General features: G+C 39.6%; 1 protein-coding gene across 2 annotated transcripts in view; it reads right to left on the minus strand.

The window, feature by feature from the left end:
* The window catches only part of ADAM28 (ADAM metallopeptidase domain 28), a 90,382-nt gene that overhangs the window by 45,360 nt on the left and 18,980 nt on the right, over positions 1-26,042 (minus strand). For both annotated transcript variants that reach the window (XM_021001188.2, XM_021001187.2), the window contains exons 3-7: positions 18,426-18,502; positions 17,256-17,334; positions 13,590-13,666; positions 6,852-7,047; positions 986-1,048 (exon numbers count right to left, since the gene is read on the minus strand). In XM_021001188.2, coding sequence (XP_020856847.1) covers positions 986-1,048; positions 6,852-7,047; positions 13,590-13,666; positions 17,256-17,334; positions 18,426-18,502 — 492 coding nt within the window. The remainder of the gene's footprint in view (positions 1-985; positions 1,049-6,851; positions 7,048-13,589; positions 13,667-17,255; positions 17,335-18,425; positions 18,503-26,042) is intronic.

Genomic DNA, 26,042 nt, shown 5'->3' on the forward strand with positions numbered 1-26,042 from the left:
TGGTTTAAATAGGTAGGTCCTACTCTGAAATAATCTGAGAGATAAAAAGGCTAACACGGAAAATGCTATGCTCATATTAATGTTTATTTAAATTTTTAGTTCCTTAATATGGTTAGTAAATTTCTTCCAGGTCATTGACTAATTGATTGGAGAGGTAGTATGGCCTAGTGGATAACGGGCTGGTCTAGCACACAGGAAGACCTTAGATGAAGTCCTGCCTCTGACCTATCTTGCCTCTGTGACTTTTAGCAAATCATTTATCATCTCACTTCTCAGAGAATTATTGAAGATTGTGTATTAGAGAAAAATGACTCATTTGCATTGGGGGCTGCACACCTGCATAGCCAAAATCACAGAGCTTCCCATCCCCCCTCATCACATTGTATGTAACTGTATCTATACATCTATAGATGTACATGCATATATATACAATGTATGTGCATAAGCACATGTATATACACATACATTATGTATGTATATATAGATACATATAATGTATATATTACATATGCATATATTATATTCTATATATAGTATATTAATCATATATGTGTATATACAGATACACATATCTTGGATAGGCAATTCAATATGTAAGAGAGAATCTTAATCTAGACCAGTGGAAGCCATTGTCAACTGAAAAATAAAACAAGAGAAAATAAGAGTGTGTATCTGTCATAATTACAATGGGAAATGTAAAATCAATGGGAAAAGAAAATAAGAGTTTGGAAAAAAAAATCAGCCACCACTTCTTTTCCCCTAATCCCATAGATGATGTAAGGGGAAATACACTGATTCCAAGCTATCAGCTTCCTGTTCAAGTCCACCTTTATCTCCTTAGAACAATTGGTGCCTGGGTGGCACAGAGCCATTATTCCTTTCAATTAAGGCAAACAACACTTTTTCCCTTGTTCTCTCAGGAGCTGTGTAAATCACTTTCTCTAAAGGGGAATTAACTAGAACATTGCCTTATTTGAATACTCACCACTTCATTATCCAGGACCAAATAATACTCGATATATTTCTTTTGATTCACGTCTTCTTGTTTCTAACAAGAGATATAAGGAGGAAGTTATTAATATGCCATCATTTATCCCAGTGTTCTGATAGAAACACCTGCACCTGTTTATAAGTCAACAATACAATTCAACAAGCATCTTTCTGTGTGTGTGTGTGTGTGTGTGTGTTAGTGTTATAATAAGCATCTGAAAATTTCCAGGTCATGTGAGCAACAAAGTGGACGACTAGACATTTTCCTTATCCTCTAACCTCTCAAACCTCTTCAAAACAGAAATTATGTGCCAAAGATAAAACAACTTCAGTTGTCTCCATGGTCTAGGACAACTAGAATTCAAGATATATAAGTAAATAAAAAGGTTAAAAAAATAACCATGAATTGATGCTCAGTAATGATAGGCTCCTTCAGAACACAACCCCCATACCCCATATTTTGCTACTGGCAGCAAGGCCACTTAGGAGACCCAAGCTTACAAAAAACCAGCACCCACACCATAGCCCTCCCTCCATCTTTCCAGTACCATGAAAGCCTCACCTCTAGGCTTTGGAAATTTGTCCTGGTCATGATAGACATCCAGCCATAGCCCTTCAAGAAAAAAAGCTTACCAAGGGTGTCAACCTAGAAGCATTAGTGCTACAAAGCTCCGAAATGCTAGTGTCAAGTTAAAGAACTAAGGACCAGAAGGAATGGGGCAGGCCTCCACTACAGGACACTATGGATGGAGGGGGCTCTGCAGCATTCCACGTGCCTGAGGAAAGGGTACAACATCCAGCTAGGGACAATTTTGACTCCCAAAAAGTTTCTTGGGGCAGAGACCTATGCTGGTAAATTGTGAATTACCCAGTATGGGAAATAGCTGAGACACCGAGATCCAGGCTCCAAGCAAACCAGAATCAGAGGGGAGATAGTCAGAAGTAAGACCGAAGGGAAAGTAATGGAGGAAGTGGGAGAGAGAAACTGAAATTACCAAAGATTTTAGGAAGAAGAAAACTTAAAAATCCTGAACATCTCTAAGAAGGAGGCAAGGGAACAAAAAGGGAAAAAAAAAGAAATTGATATAACTTTCTTATATATTTAAAAGGAATAACTAGTTATACATAACAGATTTGCAGTTTCATGTGCAACCGCTTTTTTATCATACTATGTAATAGAAATGCTTGTTTTGTGCCATAAATTAAAAAAAAGATATTTTTTAAAAGAATATAAGAAGATAAATCAAAAGTTAAATCAGTAACAACAGAATGTACTTGGCCTCCAAATGTAGTAAATTAACAAATAAAAACTAAAAAAAAAGGAAAATTATCCACTTCTTTATGAGGCAGAAGACCCTACAGAATTTTAGGAGAACATGGAGCCACAACATGCTGTTCCTTAGTGGTTCAAAAGAGAAATGAGAATTATGAGAGCAGAATTTATGGCCTATATAGCAAAAATAAAGGTCAGAATAGAAAAACTCGAATCTGTAATGTCAAGCCTAACAAAGAAAGAAGAATAGATTGGGAATGGAAATACACAAAAGTAAAGGGCAATTTAGAAGAAGAGAAACAAAAAAAAGAATAAAATTAAAAGAAAACATGTTGATATAAGCAAAACATACTGATCTGAAAGACAGGATGTGTATGGGCAGCCTATGGATCAAGATGTCCCAGAAGAACATGTCAAAACAAAATAAAAACAATAAACAAAACAAAGAAATGAATAAAAAATTAATATTATAATGCAAGAAATAACAGAAGTGAACTTTTGGACATAGAAAATGAAATATCAATTAAAGGAATTAACAGATTGCATCCAGAAGAAAAAAAAACCTAACCCTGCAAATTCCAAGACACACAACGGTCAAGTTTAATAATTCAATTCAGAAACAACAAGTTATGCAAGCCATCAGGAGAAAGACCTTCAATTACAAAGGGGAAAAAAATCATATAATGTAAGACTAGTCAGCACCCACCAGAATAAAAGGAGGAGAAATTAGAATAATGTGTTCTGAAGAGCACCAGAACCCAGAATGTAGCCCAGGCTGACCTATCCTGCAAATCTGAGTTTAACATATATGGGAGAAAATGATGAATGTTCAGTAACAAAGATGTGTTTGAAACATTTTTAGAAAGAAAACAAGAGATTATTTAATTATCTGTTTCTTAAAAAACAGAAATTCAGGAGGAATGAATACATGCAGCAGTCAAGGATGGCAACAGCAATAGCAAAACAGGAAAGACCTCTCTCTAAATGTACACAAAGAGACTGAGGTGAAAGCAAAAAGCTAGTGGAGGAAACAGTCGAGATGGAGGCAGGAGGCATTGTGGACATAACCTGGCAATGCCCTGACTACAGGTGAGTCAATGCTTTTTTTTTTTTAACTATATTACAATATGAGAGTGTATATGAAAAAGGAGGAGGGGAATAGGAGGATATAGAGGAGTTTGTGATATACCAGGGTCAAATCAAGGGCTAGCAATGAGGATAAGGTGACCCCTGTGGTCTTAGAAAAAGAAGAGCCTACAGGGTACTGTGTGAGGAGAAAGTGAAAGGGAAAAGTTAAAAAGAAAAATAAAGGAAGGAAGTTTTATTTTGGTGCTGGGAAGGGCTTCCACTGATAACTGTTCCTATGGCTGAAGAGAGACGGTTTGTGAAGGAAAATGGGAACCTTATTCTGGCTGTGGCCTGTGGGATTTGGTGTCTGAAAATTCTACTCATCCTACATTGGGAGGGCAATAGTTGGATTCATCAAGTGTAACTGGCATCTCAGGGAATGGGAGAGCACCAGCCCAGGGAGGAGATTGTGAGACAAATAAGGAAAACACAACCAGCAAAGGTTATATTATACTGACTGTAAGTTAGAGGGAAGACTTATAATGAGGGTTGTGGTTGGGGAATGTGGTGGTGTCCTACCACTCTGAAGCAGTGTCCTCTCTGACACCTGCAGTAATTGGCATTGTTTTAGGAGTAAGATAAAAAGGAAAGGTGTATCCATGGAGTAACCCCTACTTGGCAGTGACAGAAACCACCTACATGGGAGAGCCTAGAATGGATGCCTTGGAATCTTTTATCGTATAAGTAATACAGAGAAAAGAAAGAGAACAGATAATTGTAGGAGAAAGAGAGATGAACTATGAAGAGAGTGAAATCATTTTTGGAAAGGGGTACAAAAAATGAAATTTAAAAACTAATGAACAACATTAATTGAAGGGGACAAGAGGAAGGCAAAATATACTTGACTGAGAGGAAGATGTGGGAAAGAAATATATAACCAGATAAAAGAAAGCAAAAAAAAATGAACTAATAATCAAAACCCCAAAGAAAAAGGAGTAACAAATGAGGAGAGATCAGATATTGGGGAACAGAGCCAATGGAAAAAGGGTCATATTAAAAAAAAAGATTAAAGTAAAATAACTGAAGGAAAATAGTACTGTATTTAGAGGAGAAAAGAGCTCTAAATCACTATTGATTAGAGAAATTCAAATTAAAACAACTCTGAGGTACCACATCACATCTATCAGATTGGCCAACAGGATAAAACAGGAAAATTATAAATGCTGAAGACAATGTGGGAAAATTGGAACCCTACTGCATTGTTGGCAGAGCTGTGAATGATCCAACCATTGTGTAGAGCAATTTGGAACTATACCCAAAGGACTATAAAAATGTGCATAACCTTTGACCCAGCAATAGCATTTCTAGGGCTGTATCCCAAAGACATCACAAAAATGAGAAAAGGACCCACATGTGCAAAAATATTTATAGTAGCTCTTTTTGTGGTGGCAAAGAATTGGAAATTGGGGGGATGCCTATCAATTGAGGAATGGCTGAACAAGTTGTGGTATATGAATGCAATGGAATACTACTGTGTTATAAGAAATGATGAGCAAAGGAACTTCTGAAAAACCCAGACAGAACCAAGAGAATGTTGTACACAGTAACAGCCACACTGTGCGATGACTAACTTTGACAAACTTAGCCCTTCTCAGCAATGAAAGGATCTAAGACATCTCCAAAAGTCTCATGATGGAAAATGCTATCCACATCCAAAGAAAGAACTACAGAGTTTGAATGCACATGGAAGCATACTATTTGCTCTTTTTTTTCCTTCTGTTTTGTTTCATTTCCTCTTTCTTGTGGTTCCTTCTATTGGTTTTAATTCTTCCTTACAACATAACTAATGTGAAAATAAAAATAAAATAAAACAGAGGAGAGAAGGGGAAAAATCATAACCAAAAGAAATTAGAGACAGATGGAGGAAAATATAAACATAACACAACTTTAAATGTGAATGGATTAAATAATTCAATCAAATAAGTAAGAAAGAAAGATTTGGATAAGAAAACAAAACCCTACAATTTGTTGCTTACAAGAAATGCATTAAAAAGATAAAAACATGCACAAAATAAAACTGAAAGGATGGAAAACCTATGTATTAAATGTATCAAAAAGGACAGGAGTTGTAATGATGCTATCTAACAAAGCAAAACCAAACATTTAAAAAATATTTTTAAAACAACAAGTATATAGACAACAAACCACTATTAGCAATAAACTTCTGTGTCCCAAATGCCTTAGCATCTAAATTCATAAAGGAAATACAAACAGTAACACAATAGTGACAGGAAACTTCAATATCCCTCTCTCAGTTTTGGATAAGCCTAATAGAAAGATAAACAAAAAGGGAAATGTGCAACTGAATGAATTTAATAAGCATCTGCTATGTGTCAAGTGCTGAGAATATAAAGACCAAATGTAAATAGGCTCTGACTTCAATGAACTTACATTCTACTAGGGAAATGAAATGTGTATCTGTGGAAAGTTGAGTATCAAATAAATATGGAGCATTTAATTGTAAGCTCACAAAAGTAGATGTTGTTTATTTATTTCCCAATCTCTCTTGAGGCTTTGCACTGTGCATTGCATATAGTTAAGGCTCAAACCAAGGTTAACTTTAGGGCAACTTTGAAGTACTGGAAATGTGTCCCCATTTTTCTCTTCTAACTTGATGACCCTCTCAAATGGTGCACAATGCCCTTGTTCCATCTCAATGACTGCCCAACACTCATCCTCCCTAGGCCCATAATCCCCGGGCCCATCCTGCCCAGATGGTCTGTAAACCTCTCTCAACCTGCCTCCCTTTCAAAGCTTCTTCCTGTGTTGCTTTTTCACCAAGGAATCAATCATATATATATTCCATATTAATATATGCGTAGAGTATACTATTAATATATACTACACACAAGACATATTCCACCATTTAAGTCATAGACATATGTATAATCTAAAGGGTATTTAGATAGAACTTTCTATATTGTGTATCTATCCTCATGTCCTACTAAACTAACCATGTAGGGCCTCATCATTCTACTTGTTCTCCTTCAATTTTCCTGACTCCTAAGAGAAAAATAAAATGCAAGCATATCATAGAAGTGGAGTTGAAAAGGAATATCAAAGATCCTTTAGTCTAGTCCCCTCGTTTTTCAGATGAGGAAACTGAAGCCCGGAAAGATTAAACAACTGGCCCAAGATCATACAGATCGTAAATAGTAAGCTGGGATTTAGAGTAAGATCCCCCAACTCCCAACTTATCATTCTTTCTTCTTATGCACAATCTGTGTAATTTTCTCAATATCATTTTTCTCAATAATCTCAGGACAGTTGTTACTACTGACTCTTCCACCTTTTAACCTCAATGATGATAGTCATCGGCGGGCATTGTAGTTATCAATTGTGCAGCTAGGGGCGTCCCAGACATTTGGGTGACTCAGGGTGGCCCTGATGCCCTTAAGGATTGTTTTGACTGGCTCCCTTTCTGAGATAAGCATAAGAAAAGGGGAAGCATCATACTCACCACAGCGTTGTTGCCTGACCTCAGAGTCTTCTCCAGGAGTGTCTCTCCCTCTTCTATCATGTCCACTCCACAGGATGTCTCAGGAAGGTGCTGTTCCTGGCTTTCATATATGTACAGAGCATGCTCCTGCTCTTCATCCTTTGCCAGTCCCAATGGTTCAATCACGTACCTTTGTTCTTTATGTTCAAAGAATCCCCTGAAAGACATCAGGACCAAGCTTTCCTCAAACAGTGATTGATGTTAGGGTTTTAAAGAGAGATTCTTGGCCAATAGAATCTCAGAGCACGAAGAGACTTCAGCACATCCAACTCACACACAGAAAGGAATTCCTCTGTAATATAGCCGGCAAGTGGGCAGCCAGCCCCTTCTTGAAAACCTTCTTGAAAACTCAGGACCTCCCAAAGAAGTCAAGTCATCTTTTGAACAAAGTTCATTATCAGGAAGTTTTCCCTTGCATCAAGGCTAAATTTCTCTCTTCAACTCCCGCCTCCCCCATCAATCTTGATTCTGCCCTCAGGGCCTAAACAGAATAAAATAAACCTTTCTCTATAGTAGGACCCTTCAAATACTTAAAATTAACTGTTAAGTCATGTCCCCCACCCCACTACATCCCTTCTTCAGGATAAATGTTCCCAGTTCCTTTAAACAAACCTCATATGCCATGGACTCCAGATATCCTGGATGGACACCAATTTGTCAATGTCCTCCTAACAGCTCTGGAAACCACAGAGACCTGAAGAAAGCACTTGAGCCCACTCTCTGACTTCATCCAGGTACTTAGGTGCATCCCTGTGGCCCTGTGGGCTTATCTGGGTGGTGACAAATCTTCACTTTAAGATAGTAGGCCATCCAGACAGATCCACAGGCACTGTCAGATTCACCATAACTCAGCAGAAATAGATTTTTGTTTTCTGATTTTGACAAGCCTTGGCAAATTTTCTGCCATATCCTGAATATATCCTGTCACCCAGGGAAAAGAGCTGGAGATCCCTTTGTTAGACAATTGCATGCTTCAGGATCCCTGAGTAGGAGGGTGCTCAGTCACTAATGCTTGGCTCTTCCTCATCAGACCCTTCTTGGGTTAATACTCTCCTGACAGTCTCTGGTAACCTGAGATATGTAAAGGGGTGTGCATATGTATGTGTGTGTGTGTGTGTGTGTGTGTACATTAACCTAATTCAATAGAATTGATTTCCTTTGTGATCCTATGTATTCTATGTATTGCAACCATTATTCAATATTTATTTGATTCTAGGTGGCACACTAGACAATTTGTGGATAGAGTGCTGGGACCAGAGTTAGGAAGACCTGAGTTCAAATTCAGCCTCAGACACTTACTGGCTGTGGGACCCTGAGCAAGTCACTTAACTCTGTTTGCTTCAATTTCCTCATCTGTAAAATGATCTGGAGAAGGTAATAACAAACACTCCAGTATCTTTGCCAAGAAGACCTTAAATGGAGTCGCAAAGAGTCAGACATGACTGAAATGACTGAACAGCAATGAAGGTGGCATAATGGATAGAGAATGGGGCTGGGGGTTAGAGCAATCTGAGTTCAAATCTGGTCTCAGACATTTCCTAGCTGTGTGATGCTGGGTAAGTCATGTAACTACTGTTTGCCCCAGTTTCCTCATCTTTAAATTGAAAATAATGACACCCACCTCCTAGGGTTGTTGTGAGGATCAATGAGATAAGATCTGTAAAGCATTTAGCCCAGTGCCTGGTACATGATAATTGCTAGGTAAATGTTAACTGTTATTATAACTTTGAGACAGGGTCTATGGGTATTTGCAGGGTCTTTGGGGAGAGTTCAAGCAAGTCACTGCTTTTGCTCCACCATCTTGGTTCCACCCCTAAACAGGGTCTGTGGGCTTCACCAGGCTGACACATAACAAATTAAGAAACCCTGACGTAGGTGATCTCACACCCTAATATTTAGCAGAGCCTCCCAATCATTTCCTGGCTCCAGGTTTGCAGTGATCCTTCTACCTTTTCTCCTTCAGGTTACATTCTTATATCCTATAAACTCCTGATAAGGGTCGTGATTCCCCCTCTGCCACTTTTCACTTTCACATTGAAGCTCTTTTTTCCCTTCTCTTTTTCTAAGAAAATACCATTACCCATGATTATGTTCATGGGCATTTCTCAATGGTCCCTTTACTTTCTCTTCAAGGAAAGGGAGAAGCCTTGAGCATAGATAAGAATTACTTCTTCTATGTGGATTATTACAAATCTCCCCCTGTACTCCATATATAGAAGGTCATCCTGGTCTTTCTTGCTAGTAATTCTGTAGCCAGCTCTGGCTGTCTTTTCTATTTGCCTAATTCCTTTCTATATCATTTTGTAAATCCATGATAATGAATTCACCCAATGAAATCTCTTCTAGTCCTATTCATACATGAAGGTAATCAGTGAAGCACTTTGGGTGCTCACTTATTTTCCTTTACTTGCACCATGTGACTGGCTGCACTTCCTTCTCCAAGTGTAATTTTTTTTGAGGCAATCAGGGTTAAGTGACTTGCCCAGGGTAACACAGCTAGTAAATGCTAAGTGTCTGAGGCCAGATTTGAACACACTGTGATCCTCCTGACTTCAGGTTTGGTGCTTTACCCATTATGCCACCTACCTGCCCCTTCCAAATGTAATTTAAACCACTTTTCATATTCCAGTCATCAATGGAAACATACTGTTGCCTACCTACTTTGGCCACATATATCTTCAATGCTCTTGGAGTCACCCATGATGTTAATTATTCTAAAATGGTGGTTTTCATACCTTATTCATGTCTTGTATGCTATTGCCAAGAGAACATTTATTCAAACACACTAATGTCTAAAATTTGGTTTGTATAGGTACTCTCTCTGCTGATGCAAAACAAGTGCTCAAACATGAATTTCTAAAAACATGATAAGAAACAGATTGATGAGCAGGAAAGTAAGGATTTGCCTAAGGGATCAATGAGGATCATAAGAAACTCACTTTGCCAATGAGGCAAAGGCAAGTGATGCAGGATGTAAACTGAAGTGTGACATGCCTCCTTAAAAGTAGAATTCTGAGCACTAAAGCTAAGACTGAGTGAAGCTAGTAAATAAAACTAAGAATAAGAAGAAGTAATATACATATATATGTATGTGTATATATATTATGTGTGTGTATATATATATATATATGTATATATGTGTGTGTGTGTGTGTGTGTGTGTGTGTGTGTGTGTGTGTGTGTGTGTGTGTGTATATTCCCAACTATACTGGGGAGAAAAAAAGACACCTGAAGAATGCATAAGATGACTTCTCAAAATGGATGCAGAGAAGGCAAGGATATTCTTTTGAATCTCTGTTTTCTCTGCCAAAAGACAGGGTTTTGGGACTGGAAAGAATGAAAGAAAAATGCTAACAAAAAGTTTTATTTGTGAAACAAATAGGGAGAAAGCAAAGGAGCATTTTCCTTCAGCTGATGGGTCCAAGAGGACCTGGAAGATATGATTCCTGAGCCACTGTTGGGAATCTTTGAAAACTGGAATAGAGTAGCATAAATGATGCAGGATCAGAGAAGGGTCAATCCCCAAATTTTCAAACTATGAAAACTGATGTTGCACCAATTATGAACCAGACTTTGATCCCTGAAAAATTATTAGCATTTTTGTAATGTCTTTTCAAGTGTAAAACTCAACGTCCTTTGCAAAGAAAAACAAAAGTAAAAAAAATGAGTACAGCCCTGCTCCCTCTCCATCCAACCTAAAAAACTGCTTGGTCCCTTATAAATATATTATTAGAGGAAACGTTAGTAAATATTTAGAAGAGGAAGTGGTAATCCCAACCAAGATGGCTTTCCCCAAAAGCAATTCACTCCAGAGTAATTGAATTTTCTTATTTAGCAACATTGCCAGATTGGTAATTCTAAGGGGCGCTATAGATATACTGGATCTAGATGTTAGCAAAGTATTTGACAGTCTCATATGCTATTACTTTTTGAAAATATGGAGAGCCAGATGTGGGCTAAACAATAGCCCAGTTAGGTGGATCTAGAACTGGTTGAATGGCTAGCTCCAAAGAAGAGTCATTCATGATTCAATGTCAATTTGGAAGGAAGTCTCTTTAGAGTGCCCTATGGATCTAAGTTTGGCATGATGGTGTTTGCCACCTATATTTATGAACTGGGTGCATACTATTGGTCCAATTATCAAAAGACACAAAGCTATGCAAGAGAGAATAACAGAATCATGATCCCCAAATATCTGTACAGCCTAGAATGTTAGGTTGAATCTAACAAGACAAAGGTAAACAGGGGCAGCTATAAAGTATTACCCTTGGTTTCAGAAATTCAAGTATATAGGTTGAAGATGGGGGAGGTGGATTTAACCATAAATTCACCTGAAAAAGAGAGTACATCCTTGATAAAGCAGTCCCTACTTGTGGGTCATTGTCGTTGAATTGGTTCAGTTATATCCAACTCTTTGTGACCCTACTTGGGGTTTTCTTGGCAAAGATATTGGACTGGTTTGCCATTTCCTTCTCCACATCATTTTACAGATGTGGAAACTGAGGCAAAAAGGGTTGAGTGACTTGCTCGTATAGCTAGTGTCTAAAGCTAGCTTTGAACTCAGGTCCTCCTTACTCTAGGACTAGTAGTTACTTTCATTAGGGTTCACAAGTCTATACACACACACATACACACAAATGCATGTGTAATAAATATTAAGAGGATAAATACAATAAAGACAAAGTAGTTAAATACAAAGCAATTGGACACAGAAGGCGTGAGTAATTGAAGGTATTAGGAAAGGCTTCATGGAGAAGATGGTGTTAGAACTGTGACTGGAAGAGCCAGAGGGAGACCTTGAGGTGCAAGTGAAGAGGAAGAGCATTCCAGGCAAGGGGACGGTCAGTGCAAAGGCACCAAGTTGGGAAATAGAGTTTTAGAGGTGAAAAAATCAGCAAGGTCAGTTTGGCTGACTCACAGAGCACAGAATGATGAGTAATGTCAATGAGGCTGGAAAAGTAGATTGGGGCCAAGTTGTGAAGGGCTTTTAAAACTAAATAAAGAAGTTTATATATGATCCCAGACACTGTTGGACTTTATTGAATAGGAGAGTGGCATGGCCCAATCTTGAATCTCATGAATGATGATACTCTTTGGTGATTCAGGTCACAAGCCACTCAATCCTGCCCACCCTGTGTGACTTCTGTCCACATCTTCCCATAATTCACCAAAGTGGGTCCACCTAGTATTTGAGATCTTTATTGCCTTCTTATGGTTGCCATGTGACCAGCCATCTTTTTCAAACATACGACAACCTAAATTCCACATTAATATTGGGGCAACCCAATAATTCTCACATCACAGCCCCAGCAAGCACTATCCTCCCAAAATTCCCACCACATTGATGACTCACAGAGAGCCTGCAGGCCTCTAAATACTCCTCCTCCCCAGCCCTGTTTTTTTTTACACAACTTCCCACAAGCCAGTCTCCCATAATCTGATTTAGACAGCTGATTTATTATATAACCTGAGGATCATGCTGGCATAGTGGAAAAATCACTGAATTAAGAGTCAAAGGGCTCAGGTTTCAGCTCCAGCTTTGCCATTTGCTCCCTGGAGCTCTGTTCCTTCATCTGTAAAGTAAGTGAGATGGACCTGATGTCTTCTAACACTCCAGCTAATTCAAGATCCTATGAACTTTAAATGCCACCCCATTCAGTTCTAACTAGTCCTGAATCTCATCTACCTCTTTCCATTTGTCCAGAGGCAGAGCATGAAATAATTCTCAAACACCTTGGTAATGAAGCTGTTATTTAAAAAAAACAAAAAGAAAAAAAAGGAAATGAGCTTCATCTAATTTAACATGCAGTAGGAAGTGGGGTAAACTTCTCTTCCTCACCATTCACAAATACCAGCCAGCCTTCCACAGCTTGAAGTTTTACAGATCACACTCCAAACTTTATTTTATTCGTTTTCTTACAGCTCAGTCTTTACCTTTCCTACTACCCTTTTTAGACAGTTCAAATTTCTGAACTTTTGTCTTGTGGAAAAGGGTTTAGATGATACTTGGTGGAAGGGGAGGGAGGGAGTATTTCTATTTGATACAAGGACAAGTTTTCTACCTGTGCTGTTCAAAAATAAAGTTACCTACCCAAGGAGATAATGAGTTACCCACCCATTATTCAACCATACCCAACCATGTCTTTAATGAAACATTTCCAGTTCTTTCAAATGATCCTCATGTATCCTGCACTCAAGGCCTTTAACTGTCCTGGCTGTCCTCTGGACACTATCTAGTTTGTCTATCATTCCTAAACTGAGGTACCCAGAAATGAACAAATAACTCCTGATGTAGCCAGGTGGGGACAAATCTCCCTTTTTATAGAAGCTATATCTTAATGCAGCCCCAAATGCCATTAGCATTTTTGGGGAGGAGGAAGGACTAACATCTCATTGTTGAATCATGTTTAGCTTGCAGTCCACTAAGACCTCCTAATCTTTCATCAATATGGGGAAGGTCAAGTGTGGATTAGTAGTTCCTATATTATATCATCTTTATCAGTGGCTTAGAGCACTGGAGTTTATGTGACTTGCCCAGGAGAGATATGTCAAATATAGAACTTGAACCTAGGTTCTTCTATTTCTAATACTGATCCTCTCTCATGATAGCACACTGCTTCCAAATAGATTTGTTAATGGAACATAAGAAATGTCATTCGTCCTATTCAGATTTATCCCTTAGCCACTACAAAGAGCTCACTTTAGACCCCGACAGGTGCTAATGCTGGCTGTAGACATCTCCTCATTCAGGATGTGTCCTTGGTAATAGCAGTTTTCCTGGGGAAGAAAGGAGAGACAAGTGATTCTAGTGGTGCCCACATGTTCTTCCATATGAAACTACTAAAGGTAGATTTAGAAACAAGAATAAAATGAGGAAAAATATTTGCATGGCCAAAAACACATTTGTAAACAACCCAGGCTATGACTCCCTCACTGCCACCTCCAACACACATGTGTCCTGGGAACCATCCTAACTTGCCTAAGTCCTAGTCTCGGGGCTGGGTAATAGCTACAAGCATTGAACACCTAAGTGTGGGTAACTTCCCCTTCCATTGAAATAAAGGCACCTTTATCTTGTAGGAATTACTCAATTAGCTCATCTCCAGAGAACAAAGCATAGTGGGAATAGAGATTGTGTCATTCTCTGCATCTCCAGCCCTAGCACACTGCTTGACGCGTAATCAGTGCTTAAGCAGTACTGGCTGGTTGACTGACTGATTGCTTAATAGAAGTCTAGCCTTAAATTCAAGAAGACCTGGTGTCCAGTGCTGTTTATTAGACATACTAGCTGGATGCCCTTGGTCAAGTAACTTCTCTCAGCCCCATGCAATTTTCATGACTACAAGTTACAGAGGAAATGCTGATGTCTATTAGGAGAGGAATTCCTACATAGGAAGTTCATTACATAGATAAAATCATAGTTCCCCACCAAACAAACACTGCCCACCCTGACACACACACACACACACACACACACACACAAATTTTCATTGAAAACCTTCATTCCTCTATATTTCTTAACTTCAGCCAAATGATTATTCACACGTTAATCCTCTTCTTTCTCTCTTTGGTGGACCTATTGCTGCTCAACTCATAGCATCATAGACTCCAAAAGACCTTAGCTACCATTTTGTTCAACCCTCTCATTTTAGAAATGAGTTGAATGAGGCAAGGCAGGTTAAGTGATTTGCGAGGCATTGTACAACTTGTGAGTGTTTGAGGGGGGCTTTGAATTTAGGTCTCCCTGATTCCAGGGTTAGCCTTCTACACCCAAGAACACATTGCCTCTCTCCATTAAAAGGGCCCTACCAATATCTCTGGCGGGTATGAAACAGTAAGAGCTGCAGCCTAGAGGAGCTGCAAGTTCAATGTCATTCCTGGAAGCCAAGTTCTCTGAATGGTTTCCTTGAGGGAGTAAAACTCAGTGGAAATAGGCTGAGACACCTTACGTTGTTGTGTGCCATAAATTGTAGGCAGCTGGATGACACAGCAGATAGAGTTCTATGCCTGGAATTAGGAATAGCTTAGTTCAAATCCATTTTCAGACATTGTCTAGCTATGAGACCCTGGGTAAGTCATTTCACTTCTCTTTCCCTCAATTTCCTCAACTGTAAAACGGGATAATAATAGTACAAGAGGGTCATTACAAGGATCAAATGAGACAGTAGTTGGAAAGCACTTAACATAGTGCCTAGCATACAGGAAGCACCATATCAATGTTAGCTATTATTATTATTAAACTGCCCACACTGGGCAAAGACAGAGAGGCTTATAAATGGTGAGTCTTAGACTAGTGTCTCCAAAGACACAGAAAAGTAGATTTACAAGGCAATGATCAGGCAGATTATGTCCTCAGCACAGCTTAGTGGATAGAGAGTTGTCCTGGGAGTCAGATAGACTGGGTGCAAGTCTTATTTCTGATTTACACTGGCTGTGTCACTCTTAGCAAACTGTGGATCTTCTAAGTGCCCCAGGCATTCCTCCAAGTATACAGGTTACAAAGCAGGTACTCATCTGCATTGGTAGAGGGATTTTCCTGACTGGGAGATGTTTATGCTAGTAATAGGTGTGCTTCAAAATCAATCAATCAATAAAATCGTCTAAGCAAATAAACACATAAGCGTACAAACACACAGACAAACAAATAGCCTACTTGTCTGCTGCATGTAAAATTCCAGTATTTGTCTCAGCGCCTTTGCCCAGGACATGTCCCATGACAGAGAGATGACTCTCCCTCCTCAGAATTCTGGCCTTTTTTTCCAGGCTCAGAAGGTACCACCTGCACAAGGAGTCTTTGGTGTCCCCCTCCTCAAGTTTGCAGTGTTCTCACCTGTCCTCACCAAAAATGGTTTGAATTAATTCACTTGGTGTATGTTTTGTTGTCCTGGATAGGGACTGACTTGGGAATCAGGAATACCTGAGTGTGTTCTTGAGTGAATCACTGAAGCTGTCAATGCCCCCAGGCAACTCTCTGGGATGGTAAGTTATAGATTATGGGTGGAAGGAAGTAAGGAAGAAGGGAGAAAGGGAGGTAGGAAAGAAGGAAGAGAAAAAGGGAGATAGGAAGGAAGGAAAGAAGATAGGAAGGAAGGACAGAGGAAGGAAAAAGAAAAAACATAAAGCATTTACTACATGTTAAGCACTGAGGGGCAATGGCAAAGGCTGAAATCTTGCTTGCTCTCAAGGAGCTTCCTGTTTTAATGGAGAAGATGACACATAGAAGGGAGTAGGGTCCTGGAAGGGATGTCTTAGTTTGGAAAGTGACAAATTATAAGGGTGGTGACTAGAACTCTAGGGGAGTAGACTGACCCAGGGGTGGGGAACCTGCAGCCTCCAGGCCACATGTGGTCCTTTATGTCCTCAAGTATGGTCCTTTGGTTGAATCTAAATTTCACAGAACAAATTCCCTTGATAAAAGGATTTCTTCTGTAAAACTCAGACTCAGTGAAAGAGCTTGCACTTAAGGACTTAGAAGGCCACATGTAACCTCGAGGCCACAGGCTCCCCACCTTTGGACCAAACTACCAAACAGTAGCAATGGCAGTATTGGTTCAATTGGGGTTTCAGAAATGGAAGAATGTGGAGTCAGGTAGAAGATATGTGCACCCACCCCAGCAAGGTGGCTGGCTGAGGAGCAGTGTGAGGAAATCATGGCTCAAAGCCAATTTAGACAGAGTGGGTCACTTGGGATATTTTATATACTTCTTATAGGACCACATGATTCTCGAAATCTCCCAGGATCACTTATCTGTGACCATGTCATAATCCCCAGTAGAAGATAGACTCCTTGAGAGCAGAAGCAGCCATTTTGTCTTTGTATCCTCAGTGCTCAGGATTGGGACTGACACAGAATAAGGGCTAAAAAATGCTGATTAATTGTATACCCAGAACCCCAACAAAGTGCCTGGTACTTAGGGGCAAAGGCAAGACCTGTACAGATTTGCCTGGGACACTTAGAGATTAAACAATTTGCCTAGGATCACAAATTTAATATGTGTCAAAGGCAAGACTTGAACCTAGGTCTTCCAGATTCCTAGGACAGCTCTCTGTTCTCTATACCATACTATCTCTCTCTTGCCACTAGCAGATCCTCAATAAATACTTTTTGAATAAATGAATGAATCAGGGCAGCTAGGTTGCACAATGGATAAAGCCCTGCAGTCGGGAGGACCTGAGTTCAAATCCAGCCTCAGACACACTTAATCCCAATTGCCTCCTAAAAAAAAAATAAACAAAAATAAATGAGCAAAACATCACCACCACCATCATAGATCTATCAGCTTGTCCAGTGACAATCCCTGTACCCAGCTCTGAAACAGTTTGATTTGAGTGAATCCCCATCCAGTAAGATGCTGTGACACGCTACCATGATCTGAGGGCTCGAAGTGACTGATTCGCCTGTGGATAAATATTGAACTTCCACATAATCTGGGGACAGAAGATCCCTAAAGAAAGGACAAGGCAAAGGTTACTAAGGCTGATTAAAAGAGAAGATGGTAACAAAATTAAGAAGAATGAACACAATAAACTATTTATATTTGTTAAGCATCGGGGAAAAATCAAACAAACTTGTGAGACAAGTAGTTTGTAGCTTATTGTATTGCCTAGGCTTGCAACTTCATTGATTTAGGGAACTCCCAGTGAGAAAATTCCCTCCACAAATGCATATGAACACATCTTCTCTGATCTATAGTCCTAAAGAGTAGACTGGGGCCAGTTAAATCAGGGCCACAGAGGTTCTAGGTGTTAGAACTGAAATGTGAACCCACTTTACTTGATTTCAGGATGAGTATTCCTTCCTCTCCTCCTAGGGAATAGACACATAGAGAACAGTTGTAGCTGTTGTTGTGTCATGTCTGAAGAAGGATTGGAGTGTTTTGCTTGGCCACGGAGGATAGAGCTAGCACCATGGAGGGGTCAATCCATCCATCTGCCAGTCGATCAACACTAACTGATGAAGCACATACAGCCCACCAGGCCCAGTGATGAGCACTGGATGATTGAAACAAAATCAAAAATATTCCATACCCTCAGGGAACTTGCATTATCATGGATATTAGAGTCCATATAAAGTACTTGGCATAATGAAATGGTGAAACTAGGTGACTTCTAGGGTCCCTGATCAACCGAAATTTATGTTCTTCTAATCAGGGTCACTCATCCGGTAAGTGTCAGAGGCCATATTTGAACTTATGAAGATGAGTTTTCCTGATTCCAAGCCCAGTGCTTTATCCCTGCATCACTGAGCTGCCCTGATAAAAGCTGATGGTACATATAAAATTAGTTTCTGGAAGCTTTGCATCCCTAGTGTGCAGTATAGCTCAGGCTTAATGCATGTTTGTTGATGGAGTGATCATAAAAATTAATCTGATTTATTTTATTAGAAACCACAAATGAGCATGACTTGGCCAGGCATGCATGCATGGAAACCACCCCATTAGTGCCCCAACACTGAGAAGCTGGGTTAGAACTTCCCACATGAGCCATCCTGGCTGTGGCAGACATCTGATCATAGACATTAGAAGCATTTACTTACTTGTTTTTTTCCAAGTGAAGGACCACAGTCTTTCCTTTTAAATCAATTTCATACTGCACCTGATCTTCATACTTCTCCTGCAAATATTCACCAGCATTAGAATGTCAAGGAGCAAGCATTTCTCCACAGCCTTCCTGTGCCAATACTCATTAGCTATTACCAACCACACAGCCCATGCAAAACAAAGTTAATGAATGGGCAAAGAGCTCCCTGAGTGGCAAATGATGTCTGTACTATTCAAAGGAAAGGGATAAAGGTAAGAGAAGAATGAACAGACCTGAAACATGGCTGAGAAGTATACAGAAGACTAGAGATGATCATGGGCAGATAAACACTGAGAAAGTGGACAAACCAGTTTCTCATTCAGAAGAGCACTGAAGCTCAGGAAAGGCAAATCATTACAGTTGGAATACAGGCATTTGCACCTTGGAAATTAGCACACATTACAAATAGGAACTTCATTTATTATTTTATTGATCGTCTATGCTTAAGAAAGTGGAAAAAATATAAGTAATGCAAATTAAACTTAAAAGTGTATCAGGCATGCATTTTTTGGTAAGCCAATTGTTAAACATTTACCAGCATACTTCGTTGCTCATGCCATACTTATAACATTCTACGGGGGGGGGGGATGGAGATGAAGCTGGAAATGGAGATTAAAATGTAGACTGCACCTGCAGTTGCAGGTAGAAATCTAGTAAATATAGATGTAGGTATAAACATAGTCATAAACATGGATATAGACACAGTCAAGGATTTATTAAGTACCCTTGATATGCCAGGCCCTATATCAAGTGCTGGAGACACAAAAAGAGGTCAAAGGCACCTGCCCTCAAAGAGCTCACACTCTGCTGTGGCATCGAGATAAAGATGTAGACCAGGTTATTTTCAAAGTCAAAGAAAATGATTTTTTTGATTCTCTTTGCAAATGTTAAAATATCATATAAATGTAAATTTTTGTTGCTCTGATGATGACTTTATTCAGGTACCCAATTTTAATTCCATGAGCATTTATTAAGCAAGCACCTACTGTGGAAGGTGCATGATAGATAGGCCCTGAAGATACAAAGAGTAAAATGAAAACTAGTGCCTGCCTCCAAGGGGCTTACATTCTTCTGGGTGATACACCACATGGAGATAAAGATAAATACAGCATTTTTAAAAGAATGGGAACACTAACAATTGGGGTGGGGGTGGGGTGGTTGTCAGAAAACCTTTCCAATGAGGTGGCACAGGAGCTGAAACTTAAAAGAAGATAGGGATTCTAAGAGGTAGAGATGAAGAGAGAGAGCATTCCAGGCATGGGGTGGGGGAGGAGCAGGGAAAGGACAGTCTAGGCCAAGTTCAAGGAAGAGGAAATAGATGAGTTTGTCTGTGATAGAAAGTGGATGAAGGGAAGTAATGTGAGCTAAGACTAGATAGAGGAAGACAATACAAAGCATGGGTGAGAAGCAGCATAGCATCATGGGTAGAGTACGGAACCTGGAGTCAGGAAGCTACAGGTGAATGATTGTTTGATCATTTTCCTTCCTTCTCAAAGAGGACCAAAATGACATCAAGGTCCAGTGTGTCTGACTACGGCTGATCAGACCAGCATGAGCTTGGAAGTCTCTATCACAAGTTCGGCACAAATAGTCCATACGACCACTTGCAGTGCAGATGGCTTTAAATCTGCACATCTCTCATTCCTTTTGAGCTACTGCAATTTTCTACTTCAATCATAGAACACAGTGCGTTCTTTGATACAGCTATGCCATTCTAGGCAGTCCTTTGCCAGCATCTCCCATGCTGGCAATCATGCAGTCAATTCCAAAATTCTTCAGCGAAACCTTGAGAGTGTCCTTGTATTGCTTCTAAAGACCACCCTGAGTGCCTGCCTTGTGTGAGTTCTCCATAAAACAGTCTTTTAGGAAATTTGGCATTCTAACAACAGCACCCCATCCTTTTGAATGCTAGAAAGTACTAATGAACCACTGAACATTCAGTAAATGCTTCTGCTGTTCTGGGCCCTGGCCTAAGCCCTGGAAACACAAATCAAAATAAGCAAAACAGCCCCTACCCTCTGGAGCTTACCTTCTAATAGGAGCAATTAGCATAGAAATAGGAGCCAGAAAGTGTGGGGAGAAGAGAGGATGAGCACAGATGAAGCTGGGGTGGTGCCAGTTTGAACCAAGACCCACAAAACCAGGCAGAAAGGAGCTTAACTCTGAAGAGGAGCAATAGGGAGGCAGAACAGATTCTTACGCAGGGGAATAACATGAAAAAAATAGTGCCCTTGGAATTCTAATGCGATCTTGCCCTGGAAATGGTCTGTTGACAATGCCGCTGCTCATTATGCATCCTTCTTCATGAAATTTCCCACTGCTTTGCCTTTGCACAGTAGATCTAGAATACTTTCCCTCCTTATTTCATAATCTTGGGATTAATAGAGTCCCTCAAAGTATACATTTATATGCCCCCCTTCTCTTTTTTCTTTTTTTCTTGTCTTCTTTCTTTCTTTTTTTTTTAGGCAATTGGGGTTAAGTTACTTGCCCAGGGTCACACAGCTAGTAAATGTGAAGTGTGTGGTCTGAAGCCAGATTTGAACTCAGATCCTCCTGACTTCAGGGCTGGTACTCTATCCACTGAGCCACCTAGCTACTCCCATATGCCCTCTTCAAAAAGAGACTTTTATTCTCACAGCTGTTTAGTCTCATCCTTACTGAAATTACTTTATTTAAAGAAATTATTGATATATTTTGTTTTACATTACAAATATTTACATATAACCTTCACTCTACGAGAGGCCTTTCATAAGACAGTAAAAAAAAAATAATAATAATACAGTGACCTCACGTGAAAACACACGCAACATTCCATGTCTTCCACTTGTTTAAAATCATTTTTATTTAAAAATCATTCATATAAATCCATTTCTTTTCCATCCCTCCAATGAATATAAAATGTATGTTATTTAATATCTATATCTATATGTACATATATGTATATATAATGTTTGTTTACTTATCTATATAGCTGCTGTCTCTCCTTTCCTCAACAAAATGTAAGTCCCATTTAGGGCAAGACAAGTGCAGTATTGCTGCTAACAGGGAACTGAGCACAGACCTTCCTTTCCTTCCCCACTCATGAATATGTTGCTATTGTTGTCATTCATGTGGTTTGTTTTTCTGTTTGAAGTCAGTACTTCTCAGCAGAAATCCAAACTGAACAGTCCCAGATGTAGCAGGGCAATGGAGAAGCACAGGAGATCAGGACCCAGGACACTTCCTGGCTCTGCCACTTGTGAGCCCATAGCCTTCCCGGAGGCACTTCCCCTTCATCCCCCTCCAGGCTGCACATGATGCTGACTCACTTTGGCCCTGCCACAGAGACCTCTTCAGTCTGGAAGCTCACTGGACTGCTCACACTGGAAGTGCTCTTCACCCCTGAGGCCTCCCCTTATGACTTACTGGTTCCCTCCAGAAGTTCCAATTTCAGGAGAACGCCCAGACTAAAGACATCTTCATTCCTTTCCAGACTGCACTCCTGACCAATCTCCAAGGGACTTTCTCTGCCATGTCCCTCTCTGCCAAAGGGTCCCTCTCTACCACCTTTCAGCTCTCTTTTGTGGGCTATCTTCTCCCATTATATTGTTAGCTCCTTGAGGACAGGGACTCTCTTTTGCCTCTTTTTTGTATCCCCGGCCCTTAGTACAGTGCCTAGCATATAATAGGTACTTAATAAAAGTTTATTGAATTGAATTAAATTGTTCTCTTTTTGCATCCCCGAACTTAGCACAATGCTGGGAGCATAGTAGATTGGAAATAAATGTTAATGTAATTAGAATTAATGGAATTTCTGTTTCTATTTGTATTCATATCACTTACCACATGGCTCATGGTAAGCTCTTAATCAATGTTTGTTGACTGACTGACTGACTGAAGCATCATAAGCTTCCTTTTCCTTATCTAGAAAATGAGAAGATTAAGATTGGCTCCTGTTATTGTTGAAGCTCCATGTTTACTAATGCCTAGGTTGAAGCTCCTCTCTGATGTCTCATTATGGCATGAACAAGAATGTTTTTGTTTCTTTTCTTTCGGATTCTTGTGGATTTGTTGTTATGTCATATGCATTTTGGTATATATCCCTCTCAACTTCCCATCCTCACCAAAGAAGACACAGACATATGTATGTGTATATATAGATATATATGCATACTTATATACACATATTAAATAATGATAGCATTTCTATAACACCTACTGCATGCTAGGCATTGTGCTGAGTGCTTTCCAAACACTAACTCACTTTATGCTCACAACAATCCTGAGAGATAGGTGCTATTTCTTATATTCCCATTTCACAGTTGAGGAAACCAAGGTGAAGTGACTTGCCCAAAGTCACACAGCTTGTAAGTATCTGAGGCTGGATTTGAGCTCACATATTCCTGACTCCAGGCCCTTTTAGCACTCTAGTCACTGAACTACCAGTTGCCTTGCATATATGCTTATACATATGTGCAACATATTTACATACGCATGCATATGTGTTTGCATATTGATGGATATATGTATGTGTATATATATGTATGTGTATATATATATATATATATATATACATACATACACACATATCCAATCTACTCATATGGATGTAGATATCATTATATGTTTGTACATACACACACATATATATGTTTTAACCTTTAAGAACTTAAAATTAGATTGATTTTTAGAATACCAACATATATACATATGTATGTATACATGTTTATATTTCCATATATAAAAGCATTCAGCCAAACCAAGATACACGTTGATCATATCAGACAGCATAAGAACATTCCCCAGCCCTGGGCTCTGTGGCTCCAAATGATGGAACATGATGAGGTTGGAAAAGGGAAAATTGCAAGTAGCATAAAACTATGAATGGTGGGCATAAATACGTGACCACAGATGCAAAAAAAAAAAAGATCATTTCAAGAGTATTTGAAATCAGAAATTAAAATGGGTTGTTTATTTAAGAGAGAGGGACAAAGTGAAACCAGGTAGGAACTACATTGGCACTTTATGATATTAAAAAGAATTAAATGAGATCCCCAGCACCTGAGCAAATCTCTCCTGGAGAGTTTATGTAAAGACAAAGATAAGAAATTCACAGGAATAGAAGATATATGTGGAATAACATCTTTTTGGTTAGAGTAAGCACACCAGAAAAAAACTACAGGAAAAAAACCAACGTATTTATTAGAAAGGTTTTCATTATATTGCATCTAAATCAGTTTGCCCAGTTCTGAGGCAGTTATTATTATTGTTGGTGGTGGTGGTCTATGGCAGCTAGAGCATCTGAGGCAGCTAGAGTATTGGACCTAGAGTCAGGGAGGCCTGAGTTTGAAACCTTTCTCCAACTCTTACTAGCTATGCGACCACTGGCAAGTTACTTACCCTCTCTCTGCTTCAATTTCCTCATTTGTGAAGATAGGGAGAGCCATAGCACCTACCTCCTAGGGTTGTGGTGAGAATCACATTAGACAATATTTGTAAATCACCTTAAGGCACAACATAAAAGCTAGGTTTATATTGTTGTTGTTGTCATCATAATAATAACCTTTTGTGTGTGTGTGTTTGTTTGGGTATCTGCAGAAGAAATTGAATCTCTTTTCCAGAATATAAACATCGTGGTCGTACCCTGAGATCTTCTCCAGGATAAATATCCCTAGTTCCTTCAACTGACCATCACATAGAAAGCAGTCAGTGTCCTTCGCTCCTACGTTAGCCCAAATGTGGACAATCTCAGGCTTGTCAATCTCCTTCCTTTTTTGTGGCTCCTGAGCTGAACACATCTCCAGGTTTACAGAGCCCACTGCACAGAACACATTCCACCATTGTGGGCATGGATTACACTAATTCAAATAGTTATTTTCCCCAAAAGGTTACACTTATTAGGATTTCACTCCATCCTTTGTCTCCTTTCTCTCTTGTTTACTCAAGAATCCATCTTACTCAACTGGTTGTATGAATAGAAAAAGAGGAAATGATGGGAATCCATCAGAAAACAAATATTTATTGAGCACAGAATCAGGACCTATTCCAAACCTAATAGAAATAAAGAGGAAAGAGACTGATTAAAGTTACTCAGACTTCCCCCAAGAGGGAAAGTGGGAAGTACCGGAAGGATCTGGAACCCTCCAGTGATTGGCCACTAGATATTGGCCTTAACATCAAAGGGATTCTATCAAGCCTAGGGTTTACCCTTTCCTGGTCTGTTAATGGTTAATGCCTTCAAAGGAATCTGGGATCTATTTATTCTAGACTTTAAGAGCTTGAAGATACCTTTGTTCTCCAAAGTATTAAATAGCACCTAACCACTTCACATTATTCAGTTAGCTTTTAGGTCTGGGACAGGCATATTATTACATGTCATTTATAAAGACCGATGAGAATGAGATCCAGAGTAGCAGTCACTTAGTCAAGCAGCCAATCAACAAATATTCATTAAAGGCTTACTCTGGACTAGGCACAATACTGAGCTCTGGGGTTAACAAAGCAAAAATAAAAATCATCTCTGCCCTCAAAGAGCTGACATTCTGCTGTGGAATACAGCCGGCAGTGGCATTGCAAGTATACATAAAACATATTCAAAATCAGTACAAGGGCAATTATGGAAGGGGACCTAGCACCAAGGGGATCAGTAATGTAGAAGGTGGCATTGAATGGAGATAATAACAGTAATAGTAACAACAGCCAGAACTGATATAGCACTTCAAAGTTGGGAAATCATTTTTAAAAATATTATTTCATTGTATCTTCACAATGACCCTTGGAAGTAGGTTCTTTTCTTATTTGCTTTTTATAGATGAGGAAACTAAGGCAAATGGATGTGAAGTGACTTCACCAGGGTCACACAGCTAGTAATGTCTGAGGCAGAACTTGAGCTCAGTTCTTCCAGATTCTAGTCTAGCATTCTATGTGCTGTGACACCCAGATGAAAACAAGGCATTCTAGCAGGCAGAGCTCATTCCAGGGTGGGATTAGCCAGTACCAAGGCAGAGTCAGGAGATGGAATGTTATGTGTGAGGTATAACGAGGTCATTTGGGATGGAGTGCAAAATGTTCAAAAGGGAAATAATGTGAAATGAGCAATGTGGAACTTAGGAGTGCTGAAGGGGTTCTTGGCCTCAGAACAAGAAAGAAAGCATGTAGAAATAGAGGAATGTCCAGGCCAGAGGTTCAGGAACTGAGAAGCAAGGGAAAAGTGAAGAAAGTGAGGCAATCAATACAGACAACTCCCCATTCTATTGCAAGAGTTTCCCTGTGAAAGGGAGAAAAAATATAGGATATTAATTCTTGGAGATGGTAGGATGGAGTGAAGATTTTGTCAGGATAGGAGAGATTTGGATGTGGGCTTCTAGGCAACAGGAAAGGAAACAGTAGATAGGGAAAGACTGAGGATTAAGAGGGATGGGCTAATTGTGGGTAGGGGTGATCTACCTGAGAAGCTAGGAGAGGATGGGATCTATCCAAGGTACTTACAGGAGGGGTTGTCCTTAGCAAGAAGAAGAGCCACCTCTTTTAATTAGAGACTAGAACAAGGGAGGAGAGGGAAAAGGATGGTGTCGAAGGATTTGAAGTGGAAGCA

Source organism: Phascolarctos cinereus, unplaced genomic scaffold, assembly GCF_003287225.1.
Source record: "Phascolarctos cinereus isolate Bilbo 61053 unplaced genomic scaffold, phaCin_HiC Scaffold_2;HRSCAF=192, whole genome shotgun sequence".
Taxonomy (NCBI): Eukaryota; Metazoa; Chordata; class Mammalia; order Diprotodontia; family Phascolarctidae; genus Phascolarctos; species Phascolarctos cinereus.